General features: G+C 59.6%; 10 protein-coding genes across 10 annotated transcripts; 3 read left to right on the forward strand and 7 right to left on the reverse strand.

The window, feature by feature from the left end:
• Positions 1-1,082: 1,082 nt before the first annotated feature.
• JDV02_000389 (uncharacterized protein) lies at positions 1,083-1,916 on the reverse strand (the record flags this gene model as incomplete). Its single annotated transcript, XM_047981190.1, has 1 exon — positions 1,083-1,916. One exon carries the CDS (start codon positions 1,914-1,916, stop codon positions 1,083-1,085), a length of 834 nt encoding a protein of 277 aa, XP_047837148.1.
• Positions 1,917-8,567: 6,651 nt separating this feature from the next.
• On the reverse strand, positions 8,568-9,051 carry COX16 (Cytochrome oxidase assembly; the record flags this gene model as incomplete). Its single annotated transcript, XM_047981191.1, has 2 exons — positions 8,568-8,651; positions 8,785-9,051. 2 exons carry the CDS (start codon positions 9,049-9,051, stop codon positions 8,568-8,570), a joined length of 351 nt encoding a protein of 116 aa, XP_047837149.1.
• Positions 9,052-9,719: 668 nt separating this feature from the next.
• Positions 9,720-13,296, reverse strand: JDV02_000391 (uncharacterized protein). The gene is made up of 2 exons (XM_047981192.1): positions 11,491-13,296; positions 9,720-11,438 (listed from the first exon to the last, which is right to left on the reverse strand). The coding sequence occupies exons 1-2, from the start codon at positions 12,589-12,591 to the stop codon at positions 10,308-10,310; spliced, it is 2,232 nt and encodes a 743-aa protein (XP_047837150.1). The 5' UTR covers positions 12,592-13,296; the 3' UTR covers positions 9,720-10,307.
• Positions 13,297-13,573: 277 nt separating this feature from the next.
• On the forward strand, positions 13,574-14,124 carry MGR2 (subunit of TIM23 translocase complex; the record flags this gene model as incomplete). The annotated part of the gene is made up of 5 exons (XM_047981193.1): positions 13,574-13,634; positions 13,688-13,714; positions 13,768-13,797; positions 13,852-13,942; positions 13,998-14,124. The coding sequence occupies 5 exons, from the start codon at positions 13,574-13,576 to the stop codon at positions 14,122-14,124; spliced, it is 336 nt and encodes a 111-aa protein (XP_047837151.1).
• A 1,891-nt stretch (positions 14,125-16,015) lies between these two features.
• JDV02_000393 (uncharacterized protein) lies at positions 16,016-18,547 on the forward strand. The gene is made up of 4 exons (XM_047981194.1): positions 16,016-16,544; positions 16,606-17,952; positions 18,026-18,192; positions 18,282-18,547. Exons 1-4 carry the CDS (start codon positions 16,447-16,449, stop codon positions 18,461-18,463), a joined length of 1,794 nt encoding a protein of 597 aa, XP_047837152.1. The 5' UTR covers positions 16,016-16,446; the 3' UTR covers positions 18,464-18,547.
• Positions 18,548-18,658: 111 nt separating this feature from the next.
• HST2 (Sir2 histone deacetylase Hst2) lies at positions 18,659-20,009 on the reverse strand (the record flags this gene model as incomplete). The annotated part of the gene is made up of 2 exons (XM_047981195.1): positions 18,659-19,770; positions 19,856-20,009. 2 exons carry the CDS (start codon positions 20,007-20,009, stop codon positions 18,659-18,661), a joined length of 1,266 nt encoding a protein of 421 aa, XP_047837153.1.
• A 588-nt stretch (positions 20,010-20,597) lies between these two features.
• NCB2 (negative cofactor 2 transcription regulator complex subunit ncb2) lies at positions 20,598-21,616 on the reverse strand (the record flags this gene model as incomplete). Its single annotated transcript, XM_047981196.1, has 4 exons — positions 20,598-20,705; positions 20,786-21,045; positions 21,156-21,182; positions 21,595-21,616. 4 exons carry the CDS (start codon positions 21,614-21,616, stop codon positions 20,598-20,600), a joined length of 417 nt encoding a protein of 138 aa, XP_047837154.1.
• A 1,055-nt stretch (positions 21,617-22,671) lies between these two features.
• On the reverse strand, positions 22,672-24,019 carry JDV02_000396 (Benzil reductase ((S)-benzoin forming)). The gene is made up of 4 exons (XM_047981197.1): positions 23,778-24,019; positions 23,563-23,721; positions 23,143-23,513; positions 22,672-23,091 (listed from the first exon to the last, which is right to left on the reverse strand). Exons 1-4 carry the CDS (start codon positions 23,964-23,966, stop codon positions 23,055-23,057), a joined length of 756 nt encoding a protein of 251 aa, XP_047837155.1. The 5' UTR covers positions 23,967-24,019; the 3' UTR covers positions 22,672-23,054.
• Positions 24,020-24,353: 334 nt separating this feature from the next.
• Positions 24,354-26,760, reverse strand: SAM4 (Homocysteine S-methyltransferase). The gene has a single exon (XM_047981199.1). The coding sequence runs from the start codon at positions 26,695-26,697 to the stop codon at positions 25,633-25,635; it is 1,065 nt and encodes a 354-aa protein (XP_047837156.1). The 5' UTR covers positions 26,698-26,760; the 3' UTR covers positions 24,354-25,632.
• Positions 24,860-25,624, forward strand: JDV02_000397 (uncharacterized protein; the record flags this gene model as incomplete). The annotated part of the gene is made up of 1 exon (XM_047981198.1): positions 24,860-25,624. One exon carries the CDS (start codon positions 24,860-24,862, stop codon positions 25,622-25,624), a length of 765 nt encoding a protein of 254 aa, XP_047837157.1.
• Positions 26,761-26,780: the final 20 nt, after the last annotated feature.

Here is a 26,780-nt window from a genome sequence, read left to right on the forward strand (position 1 = left end):
GCATCGCAGGGTGCATTCAATCAATCACTCAGCCATCCCGCGTGGCTCGGCTCCCCTGACGAGGATACACGCTATCGGGCACCAGGCAGTGAGTGTGGTGGTAGTGGTTGATTAAGAGAGGGAGAATTCTTGTTTTATTCTTCAAATTCTTTTCGTGCTTCATGTCTCCCGTTCCTGTTTTTTGCTTCTCGCCCATGTTTCTCGTTCCTGGCGTGAGTTGGGGGGGGGGGGGCAGCGCCCGGCCCTGTCGATTTTCTTCGGAGGGGTGGGAACTGGGAGGGAACCGGGACCTGAAGGGCAACGGGCTGGACCAATTCACGTGCGGGCTGCAATTGGAAATTTTTCAGGGTCCCGGCCGGGCGCCGAGCCCGCCAGCAGGCCGCACAACCGAAAGCGTCTCCACCGACGTGTTTGCGAGCCCACCTCAGCTTCTTATTACTACTGCACCACAGACAGCGCACCAGGACTAGCAGCCATCCCAATGCCCACAAGCGCATTCATTACATCAGCCCAGCTGCCAAGCCACCACCCGACGTCCAGTAGTCCTCGCTGCTATCCGAGGGACCACCCCATGCGGCCGTTTGCCGAAATTGACGTTGTGATGCGAGACCCAGACACCTGTCAAAAACGCACCAGCGACACGATGAGGAAAGAGGGAAACGGCAAGAAAATTTTTGGTCGCAGGCCCCGTCCAGGGCTGCCTGGCTTCGTGTGCATTTGGTATCAAATGTGTCAATGCAAACCCTCCGGCTCAACGGTAGGGCTGCAGACAGTGCCAACTATCATTACAAGACAAAGTATACGTAGTAAGTGGGCAGTGTAGTGTGTCCCTCCGCCTTATGTGCGTCTGCTGCAGATCGCGTGGTATCGGTATGCAAATCAGTGCGCCATCCCTGTTCCCGTGATATCCGTGAAAAAATTCCCAACGCTGAAACCCAGTCGATATGAAACGCGATTGATGAGGCCGTAGTAGTAGGTGCTGAGGTGTAGTAATAGAGAGAGAGGTGTTCAAGGATGGTGACTTGCTTGGTGTGAGGTAGCGTGGTGAAGAAAGACGAAGGATGAGTAGAGCCTGACAAGAATCACAGCTGCGCGACCTCGTCGGTGCATGCGCCCTCCATGTCCTCGTTGTCGAAAACGATGCCGCGGCGCTTCCAGCCGCCTCGCTTGATAAAATCCTCGAGGCTGTCCATCGTTTTCATCGGCGGTCGTCGAACAACCACCGTCTCCCGCTTGTAGCTGAAGTTGGGCATTGACCGGTGGCCGGGCTGGCCGAGCTGCGTCTGCTCCGTCGGCTCCGCTTCGTCCGTCGTCTCAGTGTCTGTCCCTCCGCCCAGGTCGTTGTCATCCTCGGGTGTGGTCGTGCTGCCCGTGGTCACCTGGTCCAGCGTGTACACCGTGGACGCCGACCACCTCGACTTGGGCAGCTGCGGGCGCTGTCTGAGTTGAAGCAGGAAGTAGTCCTGAGGCTCCGTGCGGTCATTGTCGCCGTGGTCCATGGGGCTGGCGTGCGGCGGGAGCTCCATCTCGAAGGGTTGGTCCTCCTGGATGTCCCATTGCCTCAGCTCGTACTCGCTCGCCCGCTCAAAATAGCCACTGTCGCCCTCATCCGCCCCGTCGCTGTCGTCGAAAAAGGTGGCTACGCCCTCGAAACGCCTCCGCTCGGGGCTCAGCAGCGGCCGGTCGTGGAGTCGGGGCGGAGGTTGGAAGGTTGGGTGCAGAGCAAGAGGGTCAAAGGTCGTGCTGCGGCTCGAGTGCGGTGCCCGAGGTGTCGATGCAGAAAGCGTTGAGGAGGGTGAAGAGGAAAAGTCGGAACCGGAGGATAGTGAGCATCCAGAGAAGGAGACCTTGCGGATGTGGAGGTCACGGGGCTTGGACGACTTTCGTCGTTGGCTGAAGCCGTTGAGAACATGCATGGCTGTGGTGTTTCGAGGAAGTGTGTGAAGGGAGAAGATGGTTAATGGCCCTGGGTCCGATCCGACTCAGATACTGCCGGTCGTCGAGGCGTTTCGCTGCGTAGCTGGGCCAGCCGGGTCTGCCGGCTGATCCAGAGGGTGGCCGATGGAGGAGATGGGTGCTCGGCCGTGGAAGAGCCCCGAGGGTTAGGTGGCTGTTTGCTTGATGTTGGATGAACACAAGTTCAGACGAGCGTCGAAGAGGGCTATAAGGAGCCTCAAGGTGTCAAGAGGTAATAAACCGTCTTGTCCGTGGTAGTATATAGATGCCGGGATGCCAGGATCACGCCGTGGGAGGAGGTGGGCGGCTCAACATGATATACAGGCCAGGGCAAGGACTGACTGACTGACTGGCTTGGCTAGGCCGGTCGCCGCGCAAAAGAGGCGGTACGTACTGCATCAGGTACGGCGCCGCGCCAAGGTGTGTGTGGTGGAGTGGAGGTCGAGAGCGAAGTGGAGGCCAAGGAGGCCAAGACAGACACGCCCACCCACTGCCACCCACACACACACACGCCCATGCATCCATCACCTCACGCAGCTCCGCCACCAAACCTCGGGCGTCGACTAGCTTTTTTGGTGCTGCCGCTGCCGCTGCTGCTCGTTCCGGCTGCTTGTGCCAAGTACCGCCCTCGGCGGCGGCTGCACCGGCGGAGAATTTGCGAATGCACGGCGGCGACGTTTGCGGATTGTGGTTTCATAAGACGACTGGGATTGTCAGGCCATGCTGCCGCCACATCCCGTCTCGCCGAGTCGACATGGCCAACAGACAGCGAGCGGCCCGGACCAGGCAGCTCGCTCGAGTGTCGTGACTGACCGACCGGTGCATCCGTGGACGGGACGGGCAGGGCAGGTGATGAGCCAATCGACGAAACATGCGGGGTCGATCAGTTGCGCATCCATCAGTCACTCACTGGGCTGGTCTGACGCAAGACCTTGGGCGGGCACCCTCGTACGAGGAGCGAGCTGGCTGCCAAGGCACCAAGAAAAGAATTGCAGACCGCTGCGCTGCCCCTGCCAGCCCAAGCTCCCAAGCCCTGCTAGCACTGTTAGCAATGCCGCAGCCGACAAATGGGCCGCCTCCGACGAGTGCAACTGCAGGGCTCGAAACGTGTTTCCTCGTACTCGAGCGGTCCTGGGGTCGCTCAATCTGGCAGCCGATGGCTGTCGACGTCATGACGACGATGTTGGCCGTCAACGACGAGCGGAGAGGGTCCAGTCGTCGTGATTGCGTCGAACCGCGGTGTGCAAGACATTTCGAGGTTCGTGACCATGGCCGCTGTGTCAAGGTGTCGCAAAATGCAATTTCCCAGAAAAGATTCCCAGAAAAGAAGCAAAAAGGGAGGGTGCTGGTCCAGAATGGGCCCAGCGACCTGCATGTCTCTGGTGGTTCTCGCTGTTTGGTGTGTCTGACCTGAGCTGGCCTGGCCTGCCCGGCCAGGATCGGGATCGTGCCCAGCCAGCTGTCAGCGCAGCGCAGCAACAAGGGGGGCGGACTCTGGGGGACGCGCGGTGCGCTTGCAGCCGCGGCGCTGACCGGCTGGCGGGCAGGGGGTGCGGAGAGCGTCCATCTCATCGACCTAGGCATCCATGGATATTCTTACTTCCTTTTGCCTCTGGCCCAGCATCCGCGCCGTCCGAGACAGGAGAGGCTGCTCCCGCAGTCTCGAGGCGAGGCTGCAAGCACTTTGGCGGTGTCGGGCAGCAAGCAGCCCGCGAGAGAGGGCTGTCGGGCCCCGTTTCCCAGGCCTGATCCCTGCTCTGTTGCGCCTTCCCGCGGTTGCTGGCGACAGTGTTGCCAATTGCCATGCCATGGCTCTCCCGCCCGGCAGCCGCGATCGCCGTCGGTGCGGGCAGCGTGTGTGTGACTGCCGCCTGTGGTGGCTGCCTTGTGACTGCCTACTGTAGGCCTCGTTGCTTTGCTTTGCTTGTCTTTTTGCTCACCGCAATGCCAATCTGTGAATGCCTTCATTTCGATGGGCATTCGTGCCGCCACTTTCTCATCACGCGCGCCTCTGTAAGTGCAGTACCTGCTATACTACTTTGCTGTCTTGTACTGTACCGACTGACAAATACCGTCCCTGTCGGGCCGCTGGAACAATCTCACGTCGTTGGCCGCCCGCGATGACCACTGATCTGTGACCAGACACCTGGATGACGGGTTCTGCTCCCTTATTACCCAAGATGTCACACAAGACCGCGGCCTTGGGGCAGCCCGTCTGACAAAGTTGGATGGACGCCAATCGGGCTCGTGGTCGGCGTCCCAGGCCCCAGGATAGTCACCCGACGGTCGCGACGGGGACGACGGGCAGTAGAGCCAACGAGGCAGTCCCGACCCCACGGTTCCCAGGCCTCAGCTCCCGTACCACCGCAGAGAGGAATCGTCATCATCAGTTCGCTGCACCCCGCATGGTACAACGCGAAAGCCCGCAGCGCAGCGCGGCAGGGGCCAGCGCGCAATCAAAGGGTGCCCCACGCTGTGCCCCTCTGGTGAAATCACGGCCAGCGTGGGCCACCTGACCATCAACCCTGCCTGCAGGGCTGGCCTCGCCTCTCCGCATCGTCGCCGCGCTAACGCACCTGGTACCTGCGCTGCTGCAGGTGCTGCAGGTGCTGCAACTGCGCTGGCCGTTTCTTTCTCTCTCCGCCTTTGTCCGTGCGGCGGTACCTGCAGCTTCGGGGGCGAATGGCATCACGACCACCTACCTAGTACCTACGTACCTTAGTACAGCGCACCACGCACATCTGCATCACCGCCTCCGCCTCGGTGCAAATGGAATGAACGGTCGCATTCGTGCTGCCCCTCCCTCCCCGCGGATACGATGCGAGATGGACGATCATCAAGCGACCGAGCGACCGAGCGGTGAGCCTTTTGCTTCCAAATGCGCAAACCCCCGCTACGGCCTGGCCGCACCACACCCGCAAAGGACTGCTAACAAGGGCTGCCCAAGGCAAATTCCAACCCTTTCCCAGACGCGCTCGACAAAGACGACCCACGCATCCCGTCCCGTCCATCATGGAAAGCATGATGCGGTCCGTGCTCTCTCTGCGGAATTGTTTGCTAGTTTCCCGAAACGGCCGTCCTGGACTCCGAACATACTCGGGTCGTGATATCCCATCATGGGTTTATTCGCCCAAGCCGTCCCGACGGTCAGCCCCAGGACTCCATAGATAGCCATCTGTCGCAATCGTCCGTACGAGAGCCAATTGACACTTGCTTGCGATGCTGCGACTGACCACCTATAACCCCATCTTCAGCCGCCACGGGCATGACAGCCTCGCGCCAGAGGAGACCTTCGAAGCCTCGTGCCACCCGTTCGGTCGCCTTTGGCAGTTCGTGCTTCACTACAAAACTTTGAAGCCCCGGTCCGACACGCCCCCGGGCCAAGCAGCTCTCAGTTCCCATCAATCAGCGTCGCGAAGGCCAACTTGCACCCAGTGCCTGGCGTGAGGGCTCCAATCACGTTATCAGGTGGGCTGTCGTCCGCTGCGAACCAAGACGCCTCGTTGCCAGCCCAGCAGTCCCCCCAAAACAGCTTTGTCCTGTCTTTCGTACGAGTCCAGCGGCTTTCCCATGCCTTCCCCACTCTTTCGACTCCCCCGATGCCCCGGCTCTCACCTCTCCCGCCCGCCGGGTCCGTCGCCATCCACACTCCAGCTCGGCGCCGCCGAAGTGGAAAGAGAGACGAGAGCGGCAGGCAGACGCTCCATTTCGTCCCGTCTCGCCTCATCCAATCTCATCTTATCCGCCGTCCGTCTCCGTAACTCTTTGATTCGCAACATTGCCAAGGTCGGGACAGGGCGGCGTCGCGCAGGACCGGGTCTGCGGCGAGGGCAATGTACTATTGCCAATGGATGGCGGCCAGCTGAAAGCGTCGTGGTCCGTTTCTAGCAGTGGACCCATTGATGTGCCAGACTGCCGCTGCACATCGCCAAGTCCGCCTCGTGTCGCCGTGCCCCGCGTGTGGGAATGCAGGCGGCCAATATGCACCACTTTGGTTGACGGCGCCATCACTAGCACAGCGCATCGTAACGCATCCTCGTCGTGGTTGCCGGATGAGGACTTACTGACAACCGCCATCGGCTCTTCTCGCCATGGGTTCGTTGATGCACGTCTGGCAGCTTCGGGGGCACGACGGGCGCCGGGCCAACCATTGAGCCACTTCCCCCTCTTGTCGTCCATCTCTCTTCTCCTCATCTTGCCCCAATTTGGAGGCATGGCCCAGGGAGGGCTTGGCCTCAAAAGCCACACGATCCAAAACGTCAAAATTAGTGGCCAAGTCGAGAGGGGAAAAGGCACACCCGGTCGACACGCCTCTGGACCGGGCATTTGGACCAAGCCACGCAAGCCTCACATCCCCCCAGGAACCAGATGCTCCTGAAGCCAGCCTGCACCCGTCTTCGGCGGCGCCGTGTGGCTGACCGCCGATTGATTTTCATCTCTTTAGCATGATAAGGCATTACTGTGCCCGTTCACCCGCCCGAGCGCCTCAGTACCTTGGCTAACAAAGCCACAAGTCGATCCAGACCCCCTTCTTCTGGCCCTTGTTTTCTGTTCTCGACATGGCTATTGCCAAGCAATGAAAGAGAGCAGGCAATCTTGCCGTGGTGCATTAGATGCCGCCGTTGCGCGGACAACCCCGATCAACGTCCCAAACCCCATCAGCGCTCACACCATCAACATCAGCTCAACCCACCATCCGCGGCCACGACCCATCGCAGCTGCCACCACAACACGCCGCTAGTAAGGAGGAACGATGTTGCCGCCGCTCCCCTCTCTCTTGCCAAGGCGAAACAGTTCAGTTCAAGGGAACAATGTCTAGGTGAATAGACTTTGGAGCTAAACCACTGGCAGAACGCAACCCCTCTGCCAATCATAGCCCTTCTTGGATGCATCATACTTTCTCGTACAACACGAACGGTCATTCGTTCGCCTGGCACCCACCCCGCAGCAAGCTTTCTGACGTGCCCACGGCATACGTAGCTAGTATACAGGCAGAACGTCAGATGTCTCGGCCCGGATACGCACAACCTCGAACCTTCTTCCCTGGCGGTACGACGTAGTGCACCATATACAGCACATAAAAAATGCTAAAGAGTAGACCTCACTTGCCTCAGCATCAGCGAGAGGGTGTCCTCGGCGGGCCGGTGTTGCGTTGCGAGTGTCTCGAACAACTACTAGCGACATCCAACTACGTAGTTTCTCTACCGAGGCAAGATAAAGGCAACTCCCGCGATGCCATTGGCGGGCGGGCGGCCACACCTCATGACGCAGCAAGTGCCGTTTTGCCTTGGGTTCACTACTACTCATGTCGGCGCGCAGCGGAGCCTTTGTTCCTGCGCCATGCACACGCGACGCGCATAGCCGCCGCCACGAGTTCGCGATCCCACTCCATTCGGGACGCCGCCGGCTTCGCACAGACTCTTAGGATGGGGCTGCAATAAACCACTTTGGCGGTAGCCCTCAACCGATCCGACGCGGGCTGCACTGCACACACACACGCACACACGCAAGCACACACACTCGTCAGCGGCCCGATCATGGCTTATCAAAAGGCGTCGGCGTCGCAACCGATCGATCTTTGCGCAGGCGGGCAGCGTGGACCGAGCACACAAACACGCTCCCCACAGAGAGGCGATGTCCCCAGGCATGCCGGCAAAAAGCGTAGTTGCGAAGTTGACTATTGTCTAGGTTGCGTAGTAACGTATGAAGCACAGTTGTCCAGTGCCAGTCATCCAGTGCACGAGCATGCCATCGCCCGCCGCGCCGACAGAACAGACCCATGTTCACGTCACCAGGCAGCTTCCCTTGCTTCCCCAGCTGTCTCTGCGCAGCTCGACATCTCGTTGCTGCTGATCATCCACCACCAAGGGGCTACCCCACGCATCTCTGACCGCCTACTCGGCGATCTGCTGATTAGTACTGCTACTCGTAGCAGTCCAACCCTTGAAAGTGTAGACAGCAACCAAAACGGCCGCAACGTGGTCAGCACCACCCAAGTCTTGATCCATCCCGGTCGGCACGTGCGGTCGATTTTCTGCAGAGCCAACGGACCTGCGTTCCTGCAAGGGGAATTCGCCGCACGGTGTCTCCTCACTGCGAATGCTTTACTAAGCGGGGGTGTTGTTACTTGTCGTTATGCTCATCAGTGTCCGTTGCTGGCACTGCTCCTCCACCTCCTGAAACACCGACTACGAGGCGGCCCCCACGATCGTACCTCGGGCCCTGTGATTGAACCCGTGCTACCCGTCTCCATTCCGTCGTCATATAGGGTTCTCGCCATCATGCACGCTTAAAGTGGTTTTTCGGGTGCCCTTTTTCCTTGCAGCAGATCATGCCGGGCTGTATGTAGGGTGCCATTGTACTTCGGTGTTTCGATTTGCAGATCCCCATGGCTGCGATCCCGGTCCGGGGGAATTGCACGTCCCGCACCCGGATGATTCGGACGCATAGAGCCCCTTTTGTTTCGACTACTCGTGAGGTAGGGGAGTATGGTTTTTGGGTTCACGATGGCTGTGGCGTCTTGTCGTGTCGTGTCGCAACGTTTGGACCGTAGATCATGACAATTCGGCTTCGTCATTCGATCCACGCACTCAAGTAGCTGGCGGCGCTACTCAGCGGAGAATTCCGTCACTCTCGCCAGGAAGGCGCTCAACGCGCTTCTGTTCCCAGTCGTCTAGGTCTCTCCCTGCCAATCTCTATTCCGTAATAAAGTCAGCACGTCAGTTCGCTCCCTACACCGGCCAAACCCCGAGTCCAAGGGAGAAGACACGGGCATAGAGGCAAGAATGAGGCCGGGGGTATTTTTGAAACAGAAAAAAAATCACGCACGTAGTATTCCTCCTTCATGTCCACCTTGCGCGCCGACCGCCGCACGCCAAGCTCTTCCTCCTTGGTCATCTGCCGAACCTTGCGGTCGTGTCGCTCGTAGCGGATGGCCGTCGCGGGCGTCAGGACGAAGGACCCGGCGATGACGACGGCCATGAAGGGCAGGCCAAACGTCAGGAATGGGTGCTTGTTCATGAGCGCTCGGTAGCGCATGCCGAAGCGGCTGGCGTCGCCGGAGCCGCGGAACTTGTTGCTCTGAAACGTCGGCATTGTTTGTTGGGACGACGACGACGACGACGGCAACGAAGACGCGTGGTACCCGGGGGTGAACTTGGCGGTGGCGAAGCAAACAGTCGTGCGGCAGGAGTGTAGGCAGGTAGGTAGGCAGGTAGGTAGGTTGTACGAGGCAGGTTGCCACGTACGTATTCGACGGCTGCAGTTGTGCTGATGCGCGTAGACGTATATACCGTATTCGCGCGCGGTCGGTCAATGCGGATCGTGTGTAGATGGGCGTTGCTGCTGTTCGCGGTACGTAAGATAGTAGCTGCAGCTGGGCTCTGCTGCTGGTCGAGCTCACGAGGCGAAGCTCAAATTTCGGACATGTCACGCCAACGGGGCCACCCGGGCTCACGTGGTCCACGTGCGATCCACCCATCATTACGTCTCTTCGTGCAGCAGCGTTCATGTTAGTTTCATGCCACCAACGTTTCATGATAGTATGCCGCATCTCGGTAGCGTGATGAAGAATTAATTGGTCAGAGGGCGTAGATGACAGCTCATATTCTTCACCCGAAACCGGCGCGCGTAGAATCTGCTTTCCAACGCCTCGCCCTCGGACTGTTGGCGTAGTGTGGACGGAGTGAGCACAGCCCTAGGGTAGGCACTTTGACTGAACGGCCATCACATAGGCAAGCTACTTCGCGTCTTCCTTCAGAACATTGCAAATCAAGGCTCGGATTGAAAGAGAAATCTCCTATGCTCCATCTAGAGGCCAAAGCCCACTGCTCCGCCCCCCCTCCTCGACTCCTCTGACCCTTCGCCAAATGGACCTGCGCTTGGTCCATGCACAACGTCATCAAATGAAAGAAGGTGCGTCTCCATGACAAAACGCCAGCCTTTGCCCTGCTGTTTCCTGGGAGCGATGCCAAAAACATTCATATTTGCCTATTCGTTCTCCTCCCCATGTCACCATGCCCCGAAAGGGTATCTGCCCAATCCGGTGTGCGTCGTCATCAGTCCTCCCAATAGTACAGTCGAAAGAAACAGCATGAAAAGGAGGTCGAGTTCACCCAGACTATTATACGTGACAAAGGAAAGGGTATGGCCGATCCAGGTGGGGTTGTCGTGATCATATCGTTTCGTCGTCTCCAATGTAGGTAGTAGAAATTGTGATGGTGGCCCTCTGATCTCCGACATGGGGATGACACCGGCTAGCCGGTGTATGCGCTCTACCACACCAGGCCTTGTCCGTTATCCCAGGCACAAAACCTCTGCCAATTCCGCGCCGCCGTCTTGTGGATATATCGTCATCTTTCCAATCGTGAAGGAGGAGGCTGCCAACCGTTTATGTATGCCATCAAGCCCATCCCGATGAGCACAACTCCTAGCATCGATGCGTACGGTAGGCCCGCATGTAGGTGATGTTCCTGCATCGGGCCGGCCCTCTGCGATGTGAGCGGCGTGATGGTATTCGCCCTCGATAGCGTGGGATCATCGTCCATAGCGCCGCTCGCGCGCGCGATTTCGGGCGGCTCTTCGGCTGCAATATGCGCCGGCGAAACGTCCGACTCTACCGCGTCACGCCGTCCCGAACGACTCTTACGTGATCGAGATCGTCGCCTTTCCTCAGCCGCAGCCCTCTTGGCCTCCTCAGTCCGGAGCTGCACGACCATCTCGGCGAGTGTTTGGCGCTCTGCATCGCGTTCCGACTCGGCAGCCTCGCATCGCCGCCTCCAAGCCTCAAGCTGCTCCCGCATGTCCCGCATCTGGCCGTCCATCGTGTCGATGCGGTACTGCAGCGCAGTAGCTGTCTCCTGAGCTGCCTCAGCCCTCGCGGCGGCCTCGGCAACAGTGGCCTTGTCGTCCTCGTCGGCCTGGGGGGGCGCCGCCTCGATCTCGGTGCTGGGCGCGGGCAGTTCCTCTTTCGGCTCCAAATCCCCTGTTTTGGCGACTCCATTCATCTGGTTGCTCGCATTTTCCTCTAATCGCCGAGCCAAGCCTTCCGCCAGCTCGCGAGCCTCGCGTTCTTTCTGGAGCATGGCCTCCAGCTCGCGCATGCGTGCACTTTGAGAATCGATATCTCGCTTGGCATTGTTGAGCGCCTCCGTGAGCTGAATGATCTGGTTCAGATTCTCCTGTCGCACAGGTGAGGGATTCGGGGGCCCCGACTTTGGTCGTTCGGTAGGCCCACGCTTCAACGACGGCAGGTCAGGCTTCTCAGGAAGCGGCTGTTGTGGCGGGGGCGCGGGAGGATCAGAGAAGCGAGCCTTCGGGTCGGCTCGGAATTGCATACCGCCACCATTGACTAACGACTTCGGGGGCTCTGGCGGTTCTGGTTTCTCCAGATCTTTGACATCGTCTTTAGAAAGCAGGGTGTGAACGAACTGATTCGTTCGGCTCAGATCCTGCGCCTGTAGTCGGGCGCTCCGCATCTCGTTCTATCGTAAAAGTTAGAAAATATGAGGTGACAGCGAGTGCGGCGATACTCACAGAAAGACGCTTGAGGATCTGATCGGTAGCTATAGGGGCCAGAAAAAACGAGCGCTGTTGGGCCATGCCGTTGACCTGCGCAACCATGGGCGCGCCGTTTTGCATCATGCGGCCGCCGTTGTTGCCCATGGGAGCACCGCCAGCCGCCCGGCCACGCATCTGGAGCGGGCCGTTGGGGATCAGCATGGTGCCGTTGGCCGGGTCCAGGTCGCCAAAGTTCATATCCATAACATTGTTGGTGTTGCTCAGGAAACCGGCATGCTCAACCTTGGCTGCGACCTTGTGATGAACGACTGTCTTCTGGTCCTCGCTCACAATGTCGATGCCTAGCTCGAGGTGATCCGCTGTCTGCAGCTCATGAGGTTCCGACTCGCGATTCTCCTGCGAGAGGCGAGTGCCGTTGACGAACGTGCCGTTTGACGACTTGACATCCCGAATGTAGATTTTGCCGTTGCGCTCTGCATAGATCTCGGCGTGTTGCCTGGACAGCACTTTACTGTCGAAGAAACCGTTAGTTGGCGTCGGGATCGTCTTCTGGTTGGTTTGCCGGCCGATCCGCAGGCTGTCGGGAGCAAAAGGAACGGCGATAGTCTTTCGTTCAAACGTGCCGTTGAGAGAAAGCAGATATAGAACCGGCTGACCCGGCGGAAATTGCTCTTGAGGCATGGCCCGCATCACGGGCTGCTGCTGCGGAGCCACCTGAGGCTGGCCATGGGCCACTTGCATCTGCCCTTGCGGGGGAACCATGCCGTTCGGCCGGCCGGCGGGCAGCCTGGAAAAGTCCGGCTGCGGCTCGCCCTTGCTCACCGGCCAAGGGTGCTTTGGTTGTGGGCGCTTCCGAGGGCCGGCGTTGCCCGACCACTGACTCAAATCGGATGCGGCAGAGAGCGGCGTGCCATTGGACTGGGAGCCGTTGGTGGCGACGGTAGTGTTGGACGAGGTCGAGGAGACGGAGGAGGAGGAGTTTGTGCGCGAGAGCTGTTTGCGTGGCGCAAACATGCCTCTCACTTCGTCGGGATTCATGGGGTTGCTGCCGTTAATGGATCCCCATGCTGGCCGCGAGATCTGGGGGAAGGTCGGGGGGCTCGCAACAGCAGTCATGAGGAAGGATCGAGGTCGGCTCGAGTCGATGGGTTCAGGACGGAGGAGATGAGGATCTGGTGCCCTCTTTTGTTGTCGAGACGACGTCGTCGACTGCGCTTCCCTCGTCGGCCAACTTCACCGCTCCACCACCCTGTTGGTGACGTCGGAAGCGCGGCTCAAGTCGCACAGCGCCGTCGGAGGGTCGTCCGGTATCCCCAAACGCTCGTCTCGACTCGAGGACGGTAGCTGGCTGATGCTCTTGAATGCTGCTGAGGTGGCACGATAGGCGTCCGGCTAACGATGGGCGGGTGGCCAATTGACAGCGGGCGAGCCTCGCGGGTGCGGACGGAAACGCGCTCGCTGATGCACCTGCACGGCGGCCGACGTGCAGCAGAGTGCCGGACGATGGAAAAATATGGACAAAGGGGATCGTTTTGGCGCGATCGTGGTCGGCCAGCATGGGTGGAGTGAGCAGTGGAAGGGGAGATTGGGAATCGAGCTGGCTGGCTGTGGTTCCCCCGTTTCTCGCTAGGCGCTGCCGTTACTGTTGGTGCTGGCCGGGGTGTGTGTCGGGGTTGGTCTGGAGGCAGACACAGTGCTGAGGAGCCCCAGCCGGGAGCTCACTGCGAGGTCGCGTCGAACCCTGAACACAACATCGACGCGGAGTCCATGACGCTCTGCTCTCGCTACTTTCTTTGAACAGAATTTCGCAATAGACAAGACTGCGCCCGAGGATGCTCTGGCCCAGGAAGCAGGCCGTCAGCAGCTCATGACCGCACTCCACGTGACGTATAGCCCTACCGTGCACGACGTGGAACAACGGCCAGATATACACTGTGAGGGGCGGAGACTGCAGCGCATAATCATTCCGCCGAAGCCGTATTCCTTGCCCAATCAGTCGATCCCATCGTCGTCAAGCTTGCAGTGAGCTTCAAGGCATTGCCGACAACCACCTCGAGAAAGAGGCACAGGCCATCCGTCAGACAAGAAGCGCGCAAGCATGCCTCCTGTCGCTGCGGTTCCCGGCGGCGGCCAGCATGGCCCCTCCAACTTTGACAAGTGTACGCTGCATTCATTTCTCTATGTCCTGCGGGGCGCTAACAACGACCTGCAGTCAAGATGGGCGCCATGATGGGCGGAAGTACGAACCCCGCGGATGACTCCATGATACGACCGGAACGCTAACAACACCAGCCGTCGGCGTCATTATTGGGTTTATTTTCGGTGCGGACCCCCTACTGTGGACGCCTCGCGCGGCGCTGACCTGACCTGTGGCAGGGACCGTCAACATCTTCCGATATGGTGCTGGCTCCCAGGGCATCATGAGAACTCTGGGACAGTATATGGGTGCCTCGGGGGCTACCTTTGGGTCCGTATCCATGCTCTTTGTGCGGGGCAAATTCGAATTGCTTACCTGCCCGCAGCTTCTTCATGTCTATCGGCAGTGTCATTCGCTCCGACGGCGACCCGAAGTTTCACGAAATGTACATGCGGGCGCAACGGCGCCCGATCGTATTGATGGCGAATCCGGCGTGGCGGAGGTCGACGTGAAAGCGACCGCATCAAGAAAGCTATACACGTCAACATCTGCAGCATCCATGTACCAATTATGGTGATATACCCACCACCTCTATTTGTAAAATACAAGAAGACGTCTGATCACAGACATTGAGTTCTGGGCAGGAGGCTGGAGCGACGGCACTCTTCAACGGTCCTCGCAAACACATCAAACACCATTCAGAGGCGCAGAGTGATTTCATACACCATCAATGTCTGGGAGCGCCGTGTCGCCCCTTCCACGGTGGCTGTCTTGCCAAACTGTACGACAGCGACGATCCGGCGGCATCAAGCGAATAAGCGAGCACCAGATCTCGGGCGCTCTGCCTCGACCATATGCCGACCAGTCGCCTCGTCTTTGCCACTTCGCACTGCCTTCTTCGGCCCTCGTAGGAATTCATGGGTCCAGGATCTTCTGCCGGCGTCGCGACGACAATTCCGCGGCGTGAAAACAAAACTATTTCTGCCAAGCTTGCGGGATATTGGCCATGCCACCGGCGCCGGCGCCCAAAATCCTCTGACCACGTGTTGACAATGGCATGGCGGTCAGACACTCGATAGTCGGTAGCAACTGACAATCGTGTGCAGACTCCGCCTTCGGTCTGGAGCACGGACTGCGGGACGGAGTCATGGCTGCTGTGCACACTAGCGAGCAAAACTGCGGAGATGGGCGGGCGGGCCGGCCATGATGCTGTCGATGTCCTCGGAACCCCGCTCGCAGCCGTCAGTGCCCAGATTCCTCGACGTAACCGTCGTACATTCGCCAAGCCGGACGCGCTTTCGCGCATGGGTACAACTCGTTGGACAAAGTTGCCCAGAGGTCAAGATCAAGGTCTGGAGCTAGCAAATGTGAGTGCACATTTTGACAGCTCGACAAGGATGCCCTCGTCTCGGTTGCGGCGAACCATCCTACCATTTGCAACCGATGCACGTATGGAAACTTGTACATATGTACTACTACGTTGCTTTGACATGAATCATTCATTGGTATTGCAGGGGCCATAAGCCCACCTAGAGAAGTCAAAGACCGGATAGATCCGCCGACTATACGAGTCGTTCGTTGACATACGGAAACGGGCCGCCGCTAGGCCCCTCATGGCAGTCGTCAAGAGGACTCAAGAGTTGACAAGGCCAAAGTCGGACCTTGGACTCGGCAGTCAATCCGGTCCTCAACCCCAACGGCACGGATTATGGCTGTGGTGCTTCTTTGGCAGCCGGAGCCTTTCGAGAAGGTATGGCAACGGCATACACGTGCGCACGACGACAGACGCTATTCCTGTCAAGCTCTATGCGGCCCCCAGCGTGATGCATAGTCCGGCTCTGACGTTCGCGTAGCTTGGTTCGGCTGAGTTCCCGATCCGTGACGACCGGGCTGACCTCCGGTGTAAGCAGACCACATGGCGCGGCATCGCGCGGTGCGACACGCCAACAGGGGCCAGTCTCGAGCCTCCCCGGAGACGTCGTGTCGCACGGCCTTTTCTCTCGCGAAGCGGGTCGCTGCGCATGAGCGGTCGTTTACCGCGACGGGGTGGCTGACCGTGACCTTGCATTCCTCCACATAGCCGCCCCGGTAGGCTGGGAACGGTGACTTGCAGCCGACCGAGCATCGCAGCGCATGGTTGGCACTTTTGGGTGCAGCTGCTGTGGCTGCCATGCCTTGCCGGCTGCGCTGGCTTGGCCACGGCCTATGGAGCTCCCCTGCGCGCTGGCGTTGACGCAGGAGTTGCTTTTGGCGATGTCATCGCGCACGGTCGCGGGCTTTCTTCGAGTATGTACATGGATGGAGCGACCCGGCTCAAGGGCGTCACAACACGGCATTAGTCCAGCGGCTGTGCTGGCTGAGGACATGGGACAGCCTGACTCACGGTTCTGGCCCTCACGGCGTCGCTGATATGCCATCTTACGAACCGTGATCCTGGCTCTGGCACATTATACGAACCAGAGCGGCTGAGGGCCTGACTTCGTGGCTTCGTGTCTGTATAGCAATGGGAAGCACCGAAGCGGACTCTTGCCGGTCTCCGAAAAGGCGCAGCGTTGGGTGCTGTATGCTGCCTCGTGTTTCGAGCCGACTTCGAGACATGTTGATCCGAGCTGACTTCATAATGGGTTGAGCGGGCTCGGGCGCAGGTCCGATGTTCGAGGCCCAGCTCTGTGGCTTCGCGGGCCATGGACTATATAGTCTCGCAGCTATCATGGGACTGTCCAGCGTGATGTGAAATTGTGGGAGAGTGTCTATAAGACTTTGAATCTGGCAACGAAACCTATACGACGCTGCAGAGCTTTTTGAGCCTCATTGTGCTTACCGCAGACATCGTCATGGGCATCAGCAGCAGCCACCTCCGGCGTGATGTCGCCGCGAGTGGCTTTCAACCCTTCAGCGTGGTGAATGGTCTCCCACAAAACTCGACTAATGGGTAAAACACATCTCTTCCAGTTTATCTTGGCATTTCAACGTGGTTTGCTAATACCGACCAGAAACTCGGAGCTCGGAACCCTCGACGCACAGACTCTACCTGCGTTTCAGACCGACAACCCACTGCCGAACGGATTCCCTTGGAGCCTGTTGAATGTCCAGACCAATTACTACAAAGAGAATCCGCGCACTGGGGTTATCCGGCGGTATGATTTTACCGTCAGTCGAAAAACAATTGCTCCGGACGGGTACCAGGTGGAAGGCCTACTTGTCAACGGAGCGTTTCCCGGCCCCCTGATCGAGGCCAATTGGGGGGATACGATACAGGTCACAGTGCACAACAACATCTCAGGACCGGACGAGGGCGTGGCGCTGCATTGGCACGGCTTCCTCCAAACAGACAAGCCGTGGGAAGATGGCGTGCCCGCCGTGACCCAGTGCCCTGTCCCTCCTGGGAAGTCCTTCACCTACTCCTTCGAGGCCGAGTTATACGGCACGACTTGGTATCACTCGCACTATTCTGCGCAATACGCCGGTGGTCTTTTCGGACCCATGGTGATTCATGGGCCGATAGAGAGGGAGTACGACATTGACATTGGTCCGGTCATGCTAACCGACTGGTTTCACAAGAACCACGATACGCTCGTAGAAGAGGTCATGGATCCCAAGGGACGGGGCATAGTGTTATCTGTTAACAACTTGATCAACGGAAAGAACAACTTTGACTGCTCCAAGGTCGATGCCGGCGACAAGACGCCGTGTGTAAGCAACGCAGGGCTCTCCAAGTTTCGCTTCAAGCGCGGCAAGACGCACCGCCTGCGACTGATCAACTCCAGCGCCGAGGGCCTGCAGCGCTTCTCCATAGATGGACACAACATGACCGTCATCGCCAACGACTTCGTCACCGTCGAGCCGTACACTACAAACGTGGTGACACTCGGCGTCGGACAGCGCGCCGACGTGCTCGTCACGGCCGACGGGCCCGCGGACGGCGCCTACTGGATGCGCGCCAACATGTCCGTCACATGCAGCCTGACGAAGCAGCCGAACGCGCTGGCCGCCGTGTACTATGACGATGCGAACGTCTCTGAAGCCCCCAAGTCGACGGGCTGGGACGTGCCGGACCCCAAGACGTGTGCCAACGACGACCTGGAGTTGACGCGCCCGACCATGAAGCTCCCCGTCCCGGAGCCCGACCTGACGTACGTCATGGAGATCAAAAACTTCCGCAACGAGACGGGCCACCCGCTGTGGTCAATGGACGGCGTCGCCTTTCGGGGTAACTACAACAGCCCGACGCTGCTGATGAGCCACCTCGGCAACTTGACTTTTGAGAAGGAGTGGAACGTGCGGAACACAAAGAACGCGAAGAGCGTGCGAGTGCATGTCAAGAACCTGGCGGCAGTATCGTGAGTCAACCAACTTTCAAGGACCCTTGCGGGCTGATGATGATGATGACGGCTAACATTTGAGCGACCACAGGCACCCGATGCACTTACACGGTTTCAACATGTACCTCCTGCACGAGGGCGAGGGCCCCGACTGGGACGGCACAATCCTGCACCCAGAGAACCCTCAGCGGCGAGACGTCGTCCAGCTGCGGGCGAGTGGACACGTCGTGATACAGTTTGACGCCGACCAGAACCCGGGTATGCGCAGGCCCCCTTGTCTTGCTCAGTTCCCCCTCAACCCCCAAGCCGACTCCTCCGCAGATACTGACTGTCATGGTGGTGTCTAGGTGTATGGCCGTTTCACTGCCACATTGCGTGGCACGTCTCGGGCGGCCTCTTTACGCAGTTCCTGACGGCCGCGGACAAGGTCAGCCAGATGCGCCCTCCGAGCGTCGTGGCGGAGACGTGCCGACAGTGGGCGACGTGGACAAACACGAATATTCCGAACCAGATTGACAGCGGGCTGTGATGGCTGTACATGTCTCTCCCGGGATGGCTGTGTCGTGAGCATGCAAGATTGGGCACCTCATAACATGGTGGTAATTCACGAGGATGGGCCCGCAGGCAAGGAAAAGAAAGGATGAATATATATTGGGAGTCGCAGTCATGTACATGAGCTCGGGTGGTCTATATGGATAAGGCGCTGTATATGAGATGCCCTTGTTTACAAGAGAGGCTTTTGTCTGTCGTCGTGCTTGTCATCAACATTCGTGTCGGTAATCGGGGGCCGGGGAACTGTCTCTGGCTCGGATGTGACTTTCTCTGTCGTCCTGTCGAGTTCATCGACAGATCCAGGCGGCCCTGCAGTCTTGCGATCTGAGTCTGTCTGACTTGCTGTCGCATTGCTCTCATCATGCAAGGGGCTCTTCTCGTCGCGATCTTGGCTTCGCGTGTCCTCCCCTGTCTTCTCCTCCGCTTGTTGGTCGCGACCCTTGTCGGACGCGTCTGATTCATCAAAGGTGAGGACCGCCTCGACCTCCTCGGTCAGCTTTTGGACTTCCTCTTCCACGTCCTCATCATGCCACTTCTGGCTCCGCAGCTGCCTCTCCGCCTCCTCCGTGCCCACGAGGCCGCGCCAGACCTCTTCCAACTCATCGCGCCAGCCAAGCTCGTCCGCCAGCTTGCGGATCCCATCATCGATGGCTCCCAGCTGGACGACATCATCTGCGCGGCTGCCGATGCGGCCCACCCGCTCCATGTTGAAGAGCACGCGCGGCGCGCCCTCGCGAGCCATTTCGGGCAGACCGGCGAACGGATACACAGTTAGACTTGTGCCGATGATGAGCACGAGATCTGCCATGGCAGTGTGGTGCGACTTTTCTGAAAAGTCGCGCGGCAGGGACTCGCCGAAGAAGACAATGTCGGGCTTCACGGTCCCGCGACAGTTCGGCTCCGCGCAGTGCGGCACCTCGCCTCTAGAGACATGGCTGTGCATGTCCTCGTCGGGGAATTCCTTCTTGCATTCGATGCAGCGCTGCGTCGCGAAGCTGCCGTGCGCCTCGACGATGCGGTCTGCGGGTACGCCGGCACGGCGCTCGAGGCAGTCGATATTCTGTGTGAAGAGCATTTGAAGCAGGCCGCGGCGGGCGAGCAGGGCGATGAAGGCATGGGACACGGTCGGATGGAAGCGACCCGGGTACAGCTCCTGGGCGAGGACGTAAAAGGGCTCTGGGTGCTGGCGGAAATAGTCGATGTCGAAAACGGCTTCGGCGTAGGGGAGATTGAGACGCGCGAGGTTGTTGTAGAGGCCCGTCTTGGGTGATCTGAAGTCGGGAACTGGTGCATCGTCAGTCTTGCACACTCGACATGTGAGCGGGAGTATCGGCTGCCCGCCGAGACAAAGGGGAAGACGGTGGCGTACTGCCTGCGGCGGTGGATATGCCCGCGCCAGTTAGAACGACAATCTTTCTCTGTCCAGCATCCTTGATGTATTCTGCGACGGCGGACAGGTTCCTGGCTGAGAGCGTCTGCGGTACGACGCTCTGGTCGACGAGGGTGGACTCGTCCTGTCCCATGTTGCGACGAGCCCAGCGCGGGACGTTGCGGGGTCCGGTGCCGGGCTTCCCCTTGCGGTCGCGGCGTCGTCTGCCTATGACTGCGACTGTCTGAGCATCTGCGACCAGAGACTGGGTTGGGTGCGCGTGTAGTGGCCAAGGCAACGGTCAAGTGTTCACATGAGGTAGTACAGGCAAAGAGAGACCCGGCTGGAGGGGCCGCGGGGAGATTTTGGGACTAGAAGGAAGACGATCCTTATCGATAACACGTCGCAAGTAATCGGTCTTTTTACTGCAACATGAGTCGTCGACGTCCAACCCACTCCACGTCTGGCATCAGCCATCCCGGACGGGTATGGCCCAACTGTGTCTGTGTCTTGACGACGAGGACGAGCATTGATTGTTTCGTTCAATTACCACCAGAGTCAGTGGACCCCATCATCAATACGATGAGACTGGCGCCCGGGGCACCAGCGTTCAACAGCCGCCGCAAGCGCACCGCAAGTGCATCCTGTAAACAACAAACAACCGCATTCCCTGTTTATATATCCCTTGTTACAACGCCAAGCAATGCCCACAGCGACGCCGACAAATCCAACAAACCAGTCATCACGTGTGTCGTTGCCTCGCCTGGGCAAACTGCTCCTCCTGCAGGCGAGCGAGCTCTTCCATCGACATGCCGCTGTTAGCAAACTTGTCGGCTTTCTTCTCGCGGCCCTTTTCAAGCAAGGCGTCAGCGTTTGTCACTTGATTTGCCTCAAGGAAATGAGAGGCGGCGGCGGTGGAGTTCAAGATACCTTTTGAACCTCCTTGTGCTCCGCGGCAGCCTCGAGCACGGCCGGCACGTAGTCGGAGAAGCCGAGCTGCTCCAGAGCCTTGGTGATGTGGTCGCACGCAATTGTCTTCTTGGCCTCCTTTTCGGAAATCTCGTTGGCCTCAGACGAGATGAGCGTGATGAACTCGACGCAGCATTCTATGAGGAGATCGCGGGCTTCTTTGGCGAAGGCGACGCCGCCTTGAGGAGGCAAGATCTCGCCGACAATCTTCTGCACCGTTGCTAGGCCGTGTTAGCAAAAGTCATGGCGCGCAGGGGTCATCGAAGCCTGCCGGCAACTGATCCCGACGTCAAAGCTAACGTCGAGTCCGCACCGAGCAAGGTCCACATACCCTTGGGCAGAGACAGGTCATCGTTGCCTGGAACGCAGTTAGCCCACAGCTCACAGCAGTGCTGGCAGGTCATGCAACTGGTATCGACGCCCAAGTCGAAGCGCAACCAATACCGGTCTTGTGCTGGGCCGCCTCGAGGGCACATGGTGAGGCGCGGAGGGAGAGCAACGCGAAACCAAGCGTGCGCAAGCGATACGCCGGAGCAAGAGTGCGCGGCCCCGACGGTCTTTATGCGTGCAGGACGGGCACACAAAGGAGAGTCGTCGCTTATCGCAGTGTGCGCACAGCCCCCAGCGTAGGCGTTGCGTTGAGTCAAGAGTACGTGATGCCAAGGCCTGGGGCTCGATGCCATCCCGTGGACGGACTACACGGACGCATCGAGGCTCCAGGCACAGGCAGGCGGCGCCGAGACACGTGGGGAGAGTCATGGACAACTCACCTACAAACTCGTGATCCGACATGTTTGAATAGACGCGCCCAGGGCACGAGGGCGGGACAAACCGACTGGCTGTGCCACCGAAGGGGTTTGCCGCGTTGTTTGGATGAAGCTTCAGTCGCCGTCCCCTGCAGGCTGCTGCTGGTGCGTCGGTGCTTGGGGGCCGTTTCACAGGACGGAAGAAGCCAACACGAGATATCGTACGACGAGGCAAAGGACGGCGTGCGCCAACGCGAAGGAGCCTCAAGTTGCGTCAAGGAGCAAACCAGGTTCTGGCGGACACGGTGACGATGCGTCGGGGCACGCGGTGGCGGGCGTGTTGATGATATGATGAGCGACGAGACCTGGAAGGACAAGGTGGACGGCGATAGTGGGGCAGTCGCGGGAGCTGCAGCGGCTTATAAGCTCCAGGGCTTGCATGGAGGGCTCACCGCAGCTCCCGCCTCAGGCCTGTGGGCGCGGCAACCCGCGCTAGGGAGCCTCCACCAGCGCTACCTAACAGCAGTGGGCGGCAGCCGTCCACCCTAGTCCCAGCTCAGCGGGCAGCCTCCACTGGCCCAATTCCGTATTCATGACCGAGAGCGGTGGCGGGCATTTGGTGCACGTGCCTGAGGCGGCATGGACCCGCTCCAAACCTGTCCAAGAGAAAAAAAAATCGACCCGACCTCTGCTGTGAGCTTTTCCTTCTCTTAATTCCCCCATCGACCGCATTCGTGTCTGCCACGACACTGTGCCTCCCGTCGGTCGCGCCCATGTTCCACGCAGCGTGGAAGCTGTGGCTGCCATCCAATTGCCAGGTAAGAACCCGTCATCTACCTTCCCTGCGTCGCTGCGTTGAATGATGAGATATGTTGTCGCCCCAGACAGAGGAGGTTCGACAAGCCTCCTGTGTTGAGAGACACAGTCTTATGCCAAATAGACATAGCTGAACCCTCGCATGCCTTGCTGCTTGCTACTCTTTTCGGCTTCTGTAGTCGTTACCCGGCTAACAGCTTGTCTACAGGCCGCCAAGTCTGAGCAGTAAGCGATGCCCGACCTCGCCGCTCGTGATCGCCGTGATGCTATTTGCTATCTGGTGCTATCAAATACCGATCATACATGACGGAGACAATTCGATAGCCTGAGCGAATTCATTAACGACAATTGCCGCAGCAGCGCTCGGAGGACCACGTCGTACTGACTGCCCAAGTGCTGCATGACAGGACCTGCCGCTGCGCTCCGCTTCTGCTTCCATGCCTCCGAGGTAAGGAACATTTTATTTTGCGGTTCTGCACAGTTCATGTGTACCTATGGCTTGCGTGATGAAGAAACTTATATTCCATGCTAATACTGAAGCACCCATGTGGAGTATATTAAGAGCTTTTCATCTTTCGACTGACTGCAAGCGTTGTGTACTCTATTGTTGATGCCTGTTCTGGTTGATGGACATGTGCTAACGTCCACTCGAGTCATAGGAACGTATGCTACCTCTGGTAAGATTCCAGCTCGGGCGAATTCCAGCTGTGGCTCTGTCAGTACCATCATCGTGACGTGCATCATGACTACACGTACTTGAGACATCGCCCCGAAAGCCCGGCATTGGGGTTTGCAACAAACTTGGCGATGACGTGCCCAGGTTGCTCCGGCTCCAGCAATTGGCCCTGTTCGAACGCGTCGACGAAGGTGTCATACTGAGCCTTGTTCATGGTATCTTTGCCCGAAGCTCTCACCGCCGCCTGCATGTCGGTGTTGACCCTACCTGGGGCCACGGTGACACTGGTGATGTCTGGCTCCTCTACGGCGAGGTGTGTCGAGATGGACTGCACCGCAGCCTTGGAGGAGCCGTACGCTGCCCATGCGTTGTACGGCTTGTTGGCGGCTCCAGATGACAGCCACACAACGCAACCCTTGGTCTTGCGCAGCTCGGGGATGCCCGCCTTTGCCTATGCGAAGAGTCAGGGTCGGAAATAAGGCTCAAGTGAGCATTCGTACCATGGCAAGGCAGCTAAAGACGTTGATGTCGTAGACGCGCTTCCACGTCTCGATTGCTGACTTGTCAATTGTCTGTGCCTCCAAGATGCCGTGATTGATGACGATCCCATCGAGCCGGCCAAATGCCTTGACTGCAAGGTTGGTCAGGTTGCCCGCCATCTAGTAGAGCCGTTAGTTTGAGCCAATATATGAAATTTTGAACCGCCTGAACACACGTCTGAACTGGTCATGTCGCCGGCAATGTATTCCACCTGGCTGGGATGTGACTTTTTGACCGACTCGAGCAGGTCGCCGGAGCGGGCGGCCAAGACGACCTTGTGAGACTGCCCAAGGAGGTAGGATGCGATGGCGGCGCCAATGCCTTTGCTGGCGCCGGTGACGATGAAGACTTTTGCGGCTGCCATGTCAACGGGTTTCCCTCGAGTGCGAGGACGGCGGGCGGGCGCATGGGATGTTGCAAGTGTTGAGTGTAGAGAAGCTGGGTTTCAATGGTGTGGGGATGCGGCGGGTTTTGGCTTATGCTGCGGCGGGGCTTTTCCTCTGCTGTGCGAAGACGGATTCCATTTCACAGCATGCCGCCCTGCCGAGTCGGCTGGTTGACTAGTTCGTGGTGGGGTTCTCGTCGAACGGCGGCTCCAAGCTCATGTTGTTTGTTGGTCGGCGCCGTCAGCGACGTCATTTGCGTATTGGAGCAACACCACGCCACGTACGACCTTTTTGCCGTGGAGATGGCCGCCACCGTCATCGTGGGCAGTGGCATCGTCGGCTTTTCAACGGCCTACTACGTCTCTCGCCAGCAGCCGGGCTCGTCCATCCACCTCGTGGACGCGTTCCCCACCCACGGCTCTTCGCCTCGGCGTCAGGCTACGCAGGCGGCTTCATCGCGAGGGGACTGGTTCGACCCCAGACTCGCTGGGCGCGCCTTGAGCTACAAGGAGCATGCCGAGTTGGCACGCGAGCATGGCGGCGCGGAGAGATGGGGCTACACGAGGACCGTGACGCTGGGCTACGAGTCGCGGAGTAAGGTGAGGGTGAGTAATTGGAATGGTGATGGTGAGGGACAGGGCGATTGGCTGCGTGAGGGAAGGGGCAGGGCGAGCGTTGTGGGTGGGAGTCAGAGCTGGAGGGGCCGGGCACCTCCTTGATGGAGGATGAGGGAGGGCGATGCGGTGACGGTCATGGATGGCGGCGACGGGACGGCTCTGGTGTAGGCACATTCGTTTATAGGGAAGACGAGGTGTATGTATGCTACAAGGGAACAGGGACCCGTTGAAGTTGTGCGAGTTCGTCCTCGAGCATGTCAAAGCGGCCGGCGTCCATGTCCACCACCCAGCCCGCGGTCCTCTCCATGGCGACCGACGTCCGCGACGAGCTCGCAAGCGTCACCATCGGGTACGCCAGCTCCTCCACCGAGACAGAGACGCCCGCCACGCGCCTGCTGCTGTGTGCCGGCGCCTGGACGCGGCGTATTCTCTCGTCCTTGTTCCCCCTCATCAGGTCGTCGCGGCCGCCGCCCGTTCATATCAAGCCGCTGGCCGGCCACTCGCTGGTCGTGCGGACGCCCAGGTTCAGGCTCGGCGACGAGTCGCATTTTCGCTGTTTTGCACGCTCCGCGACGAGGGGTCTCGCGCTGGAGCTCTTTGCGCGGGCGAACGGTGTTATCTACGTGTCGGGCGTAAACTCATCGAGCACGCCATCGGCGCTGCTGCCCACGGATGCGCAACCGGACGGGGCGTCGCTGGCAAAGTTGAAGGACTTGGCGCGGCGGCTTATCGCCCTGCCGCCCGGGGAGAAGGAGGAGGAGGAGCAGGAGCAGGAGCTGGAGGTGGTGCGAGAGGGACTGTGCTTCCGCCCCGTCACGGACCGTGGAGTGCCGTATGTGAGACGGCTGAAGGACGAGCAGCTGGGTGTGAAGACACGCGGGGGCGGCGAGGGAGGCGTCTTCGTGGCAGCAGGGCATGGGCCGTGGGGGATCTCCTTGTCGCTGAGGACGGGTAAAGTCATGGCGGAGTTGATGGCTGGAAGGGAGACGAGTGCAGACGTGAGCGGACTGGGTATCTGAATGTGTTTTCACTTGCCTAGCAACGCGTGACGAAGGCGTTTGATGTCGTCTGCGCCGGCCATGCAGCACCCGCCCACGATGATCTGGCGCCATGCTCCTCTTTGCTGAGTGCCGAGCACGGCGTCCCTGAGCTGGTCCTCCCACGTTTCCCGGCTCTCGCCCTTTGCATCCTCGGGCAGCTCCCATTTCTGCGTGGCCGTGTTGTACACCTCGCCGTTTGTGCCGTCTGGGTACAGCACCAGCGCTGGCCACGCCTCGATGAGGCCGTCGGAGAGCAGGCCCGCGACGGCGGCCTCGTAACGCCGCAGCAGGGCGTCGAGCTTCCATACCTTTGTGCAGTTGATGCCCACGCCCCACGGCCGGGCGGACGCCACGCCCGGGTCGAGCATCGCGCGGACGGCTTCCTCGGCCGACGACCCGTCGGGGAGGGTGTCGTCGTCGGCGGCGTGCGGAAACAGGCAGCTCATCCAGAACGGCCGGCGCGCCAGCTCCGGCACCGCGCCGATGGCCCTGCGCAGGGCGCGGATCTCGTCCACGCGTGGTATCGTCTCCAGCGCGACGTACTGGATCCGCGAAGCCAAGTCGGCGACGCCGCCGAAGAGCCGCATGCGGTCGGCGTGCCACTCGCGCAGCGCGTCCTCGGCATCATGCTCCGCGTCGTACCGGCCGCTGTATTCCTGACTCGGGATCATGCACGCGCCGTACGGGCCGAGGCTCAGCGCCAGGCGTGCATGGCCGCCCTCATGTCGCGGCATCCCGCGCGCCTGCTCCGCGACGCGGACGGCCGCCTCGACGAAGCGCGGGATGTCGGGCCTGGGGATGCCGCGCGGGTGGTCTGGCGTCCTGGTGCCCGCGAAGCCGGCGACGGAGAACTGGTAGGTGGCGGTGAGGAGCACGTCGACGGGGACGCCGCGCGCAAAGTCGGCCTGGCAGCGCTGCAGCAGGGACGGGTCGGAGACGAGCAGGTGCGATGACCAGAGGGGCGTGGCGGGCGTGAAGACGCAGCCGTAGGAGCGCTCGAGCGAGGTGCCGAGGCCGCCGTCGAGGATGAGTATCGGCGGCTCGGCAGACATGGTGAGCCGACGTTGTCCTGGTGCTGTAAGTTGAGTGTTGTGAGGTTGAGATGATGAGGTTGCGCTTTTCGTGTAGCTTATTG

The sequence above is a fragment of the Purpureocillium takamizusanense genome, chromosome 1, assembly GCF_022605165.1.
Source record: "Purpureocillium takamizusanense chromosome 1, complete sequence".
NCBI classification, from domain to species: Eukaryota; Fungi; Ascomycota; class Sordariomycetes; order Hypocreales; family Ophiocordycipitaceae; genus Purpureocillium; species Purpureocillium takamizusanense.